The following is a 7,918-nucleotide window of genomic DNA, read 5'->3' on the forward strand; positions in this document are numbered from 1 at the left end:
AGTTGGACACGCAAGAAGAAGGAACCCGGGGTCAGGAGTACGTGATCGACAAAATAGTCAACCACGCTTATCAAGATGGAAAATTAATTCTCAAGGTGGAATGGTATGGCTACGCGATCGAGGACGCAACATGGGAGCCGATTTCGCAGCTACCGCGCAGCGCAGCAGGGACCTATTTCCGGAGGAAGAAACTGCCCCTCCCGCCGCAAGTCGCGCGGGCGAGACCAGGATGAGCTCCATACGCAATGTGATGATGGAAAGCGAAAAGAAGACGCGAGCCGCAACCAGTTTCCTATGTTTTTACCTTCTTAACTATTCTGTTTCGTTTTTGTTTCTTTTTCGGTTGTTTTGTTTTTTTTACGTTTGTTTTCCCTCCCCGAGACGGACCTAGGTCGGTCATTCCAGAACGAGCGTGCGTAATGTCAGGACAACACGACAGACGCCCAAGGGCGACAAGGGACTGCGAACTGCCGATCGTGATTAAGGCTACACGCTGTATCTCGACTTGAGGAAGGAGAGGACGGATCACGTGAAGGAAGTCCAGAGAGAAATGTGTCGCTACTACGCTCGATTCCGTTGCGACCACATGGGTACCCCGGCCGGGGAGCCAAGCACGCAGACGCAAGGAAGGATTGAAGACATTGTCCTGGTGGAGCTGACCAGCGACGCTTGGTACAGTATTATATTCAACGACGCCCGCCGAGAAGCGCTTCTAGCGCTACCTACGAAAGACTATGTGAACACCGCTGGTGTGTAGGAGAGGAGGAAGACCTCTGGTCGACAGAAGAAAGACGTTGGCAAATTTTCGGGAACGAGGGATTTGTAGTTGGAGAAGAATTGCGTTACGGAGTCGCACTACGTGGGGTCGTTGGAATCAATTTAAAGGTGAGGACAAAAAGGTGCGCTGGAGGAGTTGCGTGTTTGAGGATAACCCCCGAATGAGGGTAGGGTGTAAGAAAAAGAGGAGGAAAAATGAAACATGCTCAGATTGTACTGTACACCGCAACCGTGGATATATTTCACACGTGTACACGTCGAAACCCAAACTTGCTCCTGAAGTACTGTAGGTTGCAACCGTGTACAGAAACCACACGTGTACACGTTGAAAATCAAACTTGCTCAGCTCGTCACGCGGAGTGTTTTTGCTTTTACACGTGTCATACCTGTCGTCGTGTGTCATGCATATCAGCATGTGGTCGTAGAGTTACAAAACTCCCCCTCGATCACATGCTTTTACCGGAAGTAGCTGCTGCAAGCCCTAGAAGTTCTACAAACTTCTGGAACAGAACTCGCCCAAGTGCTTTCGTCAGGATATCTGCAGGCATGGAAGTGGTCGGGCAATGTGACAAAGAAATGACGTTTCTCCTAATTGCATCTCGTACATAGTGGTATTTCACATCAACATGTTTGTTACGACGGTTGACCGATTCATTCTGTGCATACGAAATAGTCCCTGCATTGTCACACCCCATCACAATCGTGGGATCAGAATCAAGTCCAAGAACATCAGCAACCACTTGACGCAACCAAGTCGCCTCCTTACACGCTTCACATAGTGCAATGGACTCAGCTTCACACGTCGAAGTTGCAACCACAGTCTGTTTCCGGGAACTCCAACTGATCGCTCCACCGCAGAACTTGAAAACATATCCGCTGGTCGACTTGCGAGAGTCTGAACAACCGGCCCAGTCAGCATCACTGAAGCCGAACAACTCCGGCGATTTAGCGCCCCGCACGTGGCCGCCACTTGTCACCGCGGCGCCGCCCCCGTGCGCCAATGGCAACGCGGGAGCGCAAGGACATACAGACACACACACAGACACGGATTTTAGCCACGTGTCGCCACTTGTCAGCCGGGGCGGTCTGGCCTGCGGCCAGGCCGCGCCCCGCACGTGGCCGCCACTTGTCCGCCACGTGTCGCCCGTGCGCCAATGGCAACGCGTGCGGGAGCGCACGAACACACATACACAAACACACAGACAGACAGACACGGAAATTAGTATACGCGGGGACTCAATAAAAACGGGGCGAGGGAAAGGAAAAACGAGAGGAAAGTCCTTTGTTAGGACTGGCCCTTACTCTGTGCGGGGGACCCTGCGCATTAGTGCCACCCGCTACCGGATCCTAGAAACCGGCACTATTCCGAATCGGCATTGGTCCGGGACTGCGTGACATCGATCTTCATACCCGACTGACTTTCTTCTTTTTGACACGTGGCGTATTCTGTGCCGGGCCGACACTAATCCGACGGTCGCACAAAAAAAAGCGACACTAATAATGCATGTGTCTCCCCTTGGACTGCCAAATGTCCACCACTTCCCTACCTTCCTCCGTTCCCCGTTCCAGTCAAAAGTTCTTGACAACAAGTACTCTCTTGTGAAATAGCGCACCGATGGGCATTCATTCACATATCACGTTTTCTGATTTGAGGACTAGAAGAAAGAATTACAATGATGTTGTTCAGGATGTTGTGGCACAAGAGACTGTGCCCACTTGCTGTGGGCAGACTGTGCTGTTAGTTATCTACCGGAGAAGTGGGAGCTAGCATCGGCGCTTGAGAGACGTATTCTACGTGGGTGCACGCTCTAATTACAGCATGGTAGAAGTCAACATGACTCAGTAGCACTGTACAGCAGACTGTAACAGCCTAAGATATTAAGTACAACAGTGAGGTACCCGAAGAGCCGAGTAGGCTAAAGCAGGAGGAACTTTGCGAAACCACCTGGTTCTTCACCCAACACTACCTTCAAGGCTGATTCGACCTTGGGCCGCGATGCAGATGCGGCGCGCCCGTTCTTAGAAGAGCTGCGCTCAGTGCATGCATCTGGGTCAGCCTCTCCATCTGGACCTCGGGACCGTCCCCGTCGTCGTCCTCCATAGTGGGCTTCTCGTATGTGATGTAAATTGTCGCTACTGCATCGGCTATTACTATCTTCACTGCACCAACCCCGCTAACCTCGCCCCGCTCGACCTCTATCCGTGGACATCTGGTCAAGTCGCGTTCCGTAACCATTTTCGCATTCCACATACAAAGTTCGACGATGATTGCCCCACCGTCGACCCCCTTTACCTGTACGCGACGTTTTCGTGTTCCTCCGCTTCCTGTCGGCGGCCATATTTTAGATACCACGCCGATGAAGTCACACCGCGACCCGAGCGAAAGGTTTGGAATGTCCGCTACATGCACGTAATCCGGTATGTATGGGACGTGGAAGCCCGGTCGCCTTCTCGCGACATTGTCAAACGCTACGCGATGCCCACACGTCCCGTTCCATGGTAGTCTTCCGGCAACGAGTTGCACTCGCCGCACGGCATTCGGGTCTGCGACGTATATTTGGTACTTGTTGACTGTGCGATACCTCTCGTCAAGGAGGCGAACCACGGCCGCTGAAGAGTCGATTTCGTAGACAGTATGTAGGTGAACGAGGTCGTCGAGGCGAGTTGCAGTTGTATCCCATGAAACAACGTCGATAGAGGCAGAGCTATCCGAGAGTTGGAAGAGGGTACGGACGCCACTACCTCGTCTCTTTTCGAAGCGATAAAGGGGATGTTTTTGGGTGCATGTACCTCGGAGTATCCAGGACGTGCTGGAAGGGGTGAGGGCCGATATTGATACGTGCTCGAAATGAGAGTTGAGAGGAGGCATGGAGGAAGGTCAGAGAGAGGGGAGATTGACTGTAGCTGAAGTTGCAAATGAATCGCACAGCTCGGGGTCGAGCAGGGTGGCGAGGGAAGGACGCGAAAGTGTTATACGGGAAGTAGGAGGGTGCGAAGTTCGCACTGCGAACCCTCCTACTCACGGACAAAACGATTCCTCGACAAGCGATAATATTTGAATAGGCGACCCTCTCGCGCACAAGTGCAACACGTGCCATGGCTCAGCCAATAAAAAAATTGAAGGTACTCCCCTCCTCGCTGCTGCTTCGTCCGCGTGTCAATATGCATTGCAGGGAGGAGCGAGATGTTTTGGCGTGGGAAAAGCAGCAATGCCCGATCCAACTGTAGGGCGGAAACGCCCTACAGTTGGGCAGAAACTGCCTACCGTTGGATCGGGCAGTATCAGGCACCGACTGATACTCTCTGGCAAAAACCCCTGAGAGCATTCGTATGAGGAACACATCCGACACTATGCACTAGTGTAGGGACTGCCTCCTGTGTTCAGGAGGCGAAACCGGCTGGCTTCCCAATGCGATGTTAAGGCGCGAGCACACGTAGGGGTTGTCGCCTCGATTCGAGTGCAGACACGCGCCGAGTGCAGATATGAGCACCGAGGCTTGCCGAGGGCCTCATATCGCACGACGCACAGCGTGTCTGCACGATGGGATCGAGGCGACAATATCCTTGTCTATCGGCTGCTACAGCGACTGTCAGCCATTGTAATTACAGTACAATTGTTGGCTTGATTATTGTCTGCACTATGGTGCAGACATTTTCGGCAGTAGTGCGGACATCTGCAATTTTTGCACTGCACTGAACCCCGCCAAGCCATTTTCAGTAACATTACGGTTTTCCCCAAAACCTGTTAATGTCACCGCTGTCACGGCGCGTATGTCCCCGTCAGCCGGTAGACAAAACACACCTGGAGCACGCCACTCCATGCTAGACAATTCAAATTACTTCTGAAGCCAGTCGACTGCTCATGTCAACGTCATCAACTCCGTTTGCCACGGCACAATACTCGACTCGTTCATTCCCTACTCACCAAATAAGAAGGGATACTTTCCATCCGTTTACATCGGTTCGATGGGGGCATGGGCAGCGTGCTAGCGAGGGTTGTCGGAATGGATTTATGGATTTTGACTAATGGGAGGGGTCATTACTGCTTCTCTTCTAACGGGTCTAGATGATATTTGACCTCATGCACAGCTGTCTTTCATTTTTCCCGGACATATGCCCACTCGATATTATGGAGAAAGATGCTCTCGCCACCACACTCGACTGCTGTGCTGTGGAAGGATACATTTTCGTAAGAAACGCATGTCATTTCCGGTCGCGTATAGAAATGTCTGGCATAGAAGCTTGTTTTATGAGAAACCTTGAAACGTTTTGAAATAATAACTTCGAAATCAAAACGTCCGTTTGAAAACTGAACCCAGTATTTGAACTCCATTAGATTTCTTAGTTTTTCAGATGTTCTGCAAGATGTTACTTGGCAAGTACATTAAACAAATTGAGTCCAACATGACCTTCCAAAGTTGTAGTTTAATGTATTGTTTTGCAAAAAAGCTGGTCTCAATAGAGGCAAAATCCCTGTCGTCCTTCAAGCAGATAGACACTACAGTAAACACAACAGGTCGCGCAGACTTGGTTCACTGGAACTCCGGAAAGGATGGAATTGTTTTCCTAAAATTCGGAGGAGAGGTATGGGACTACCGTACTGAACAGCATCAAAACATCCGAAGATGAAATACAGTACTACAGTACAGTGAATCGTAACGCACGGGGAAGCAGACAGTTGGTCATCACACAAAAGCATTCTTGGTTAACTCATACCGGGCTGCACATTCGAAGTTTGTGGTGATTCCTTCACATGACTCCCAGTCATTCCTTCATATGACTCCCAGTCATTCCTCTCTCATGTCGTTGGCCAACGGCACCTCCCCTTTTGCTCAGTGGTCATCATTCCCTGCATCACAAAGTTCAAGGCCCCCTCCCTTCTCAGTCGGTATGCAATTCTATTCGTTCAAAGGCAATGTACTCGTGTGCCCTGCAGAAGTGACTTTCCATAATCTCAGACGATAGGGACAGAGATTTTCAATGACAATTTCACCAAATGATCTATAAAGATTTATCGCAAAAGTACGATTCCTGTTAAAGTAAAGGAGCCTACCGCTCGCTTAAGTCATTGCACTTGGATTTCCTAGAGTCCTGTTTCCATTTTTGGAAACTGCAGCGGCAAAAACAAAAAATGGGCTGCAATCCCGTGCTTGGATGGTTCTCCATCAGGTTCATGTTTTCAAGTACGGTAGTTCCAGTCGAGACCAAGAAGCGCTAATACCGAATTTGATAAGTTCCCCATCTTGCTTATTCATCTCTAGGTCTCTTCACAAACTGGAGTACGAGTTCAAGAGAGCGGTCGCCAATAAACAGCAAGAAGCCCGTACTCTTAATCCTGGTTCCCGTAAGGGTGCTCTGCATTTAGTTCTTTCCATGGGAGCCGCTGAACTCAATTGCCGACCACCGACGACGCAAGATATCCTTAGAATAGGACGATTTACCCACCGTCCAAATCGCTTTCTTTCCTGTTTGAGACTTGCCGTTTGGTAATATCTCACCAGAAACTCTCAGTGAAGGACTAACATAAAAGCCTTCAATGACTTCTTCGTAGGATTTGCCTTTCTGTGATAAGTTCTCTTTCTCAAAGTCTTCTGCACTAGAAATATACTTTTACATTTATCCCGGTGTCCTCACTCACTACTCATGACTAGACAATTTTGGAACAGTCGGCGAGACCCGTTCGAACCAGTGCGCGAGTTATTTCTCGATGATGATATCGAAATGACACATGATGAAGATGACACTTCCGAAAGCAGTGATTTGAGAGAAAATACTTCTGTGAAAATCAAATCTCCCGCTCCTATAACCATCAAGAGAGTTGCCGCGACATGTGGAAGAAAAACTGGTACCATCACTTCACCCCCCTGCCAGATTCGAGGATTGTGCACTTCTGCAGTGAAGAGCCCACATCCCGATAAAGTTGAAACGGGAGGTGAAGACGCCTGCTTTGTTCGAAAGAAGTGTTTAGGCGTATTTGATGGCGTCGGAGCTTGGAGAGAGAGAGGTATTGACTCAGGACTATACTCAAGAAGGCTGGCCCGCCTCACGAGCGAATTTGCCGCTCTTAATGGACCAGAACACATTGTAAGGGCGTTAAAGTGGGCGGCCAAACGAAACGAAGAAATAGGTTCAAGCACTGCCTGCGTAGCTGCGCTCTCTGGTACCCAGCTTCATGGGGTGAGTGTTGGAGATACTTCGCTCGGCGTGATCAGAGATGGACAGTTCATTTTCATGACCAACCCCTTGCAGCACAGCTTTAATTTTCCATACCAGCTTGGAACGAATTCAGATGATCGAGTCGAAGACGGTCAGATGTTTCAATTCCAAATATCGCCCGAGGACGTTGTCATTTGCGCTAGCGATGGGCTTTGGGACAACGTATACCCAGACCAGATCTTGAGCATTCTGCGAGTGGCGAGGCTCAAGTATCAAGACTTGAATCTGGACGGTTGTGAGTGCCAGCATTGCTTGGTGATGAAGGAAGCAGCGACACAACTGGCTCGAACTGCCAAGAACAATGCGGAGGATGAGGAATGGTTTTCACCGTTTGCATTGCAAGCCCGGGAAGGCGAGGCTGAAGAATTCCCTGGAGGAAAAATGGACGATGTCACAGTAACGGTTTCGTATGCCATGGAAGAAACTGATTTGCGGTCATGGCGTCGATAAGGATGTGCCTACTGTACATACAGTGTTACTTCAATGAAGTGGGTGCATTCAGGAATTAGATAGAGTACAAATTATAGATTTGTCTGGTACAGTAAATACCCTTAAGGGTAGTGTCTATCCGACCGGGGGTTGTCCTCATATGAGGACAGCTCTTCTTTTTTCAAAAATATATAAAGAAAATTGATTATTTAATAGCTATCTTGGACACTACTTCCTTAACGTGCTTGTTTTCGGCAATAACATCTTGCAGAACACCGGGATAGCAGCTTTGAATACACAGAAAGATTAAGCAAGTAATGCAGATTGGGTATATAGTTCCCTTTTTAAACTGGCGTTTTTAGTTTCGAAGTTATTTTATATGCGGTTTAAAGGTGGTTTCAAAAAGCTTCTTCTCCGGACATCTCTAAAAACGACCTGGAAAAACATCAATTCTCACCAAGTTCTTTCTGTCCCCAAGTCAGAAGTCAAATACGGC

General features: G+C 49.2%; 1 protein-coding gene across 1 annotated transcript; it reads left to right on the forward strand.

Moving 5' to 3' along the window:
* The first annotated feature begins 6,498 nt into the window (after window positions 1-6,498).
* On the forward strand, window positions 6,499-7,443 carry CHC_T00000912001 (hypothetical protein). The gene has a single exon (XM_005711400.1). It carries the CDS (start codon window positions 6,499-6,501, stop codon window positions 7,441-7,443), a length of 945 nt encoding a protein of 314 aa, XP_005711457.1.
* Window positions 7,444-7,918: the final 475 nt, after the last annotated feature.

The sequence above is a fragment of the Chondrus crispus genome, genomic scaffold (genome assembly GCF_000350225.1).
Source record: "Chondrus crispus Stackhouse genomic scaffold, scaffold_727, whole genome shotgun sequence".
Classification (NCBI taxonomy): domain Eukaryota; phylum Rhodophyta; class Florideophyceae; order Gigartinales; family Gigartinaceae; genus Chondrus; species Chondrus crispus.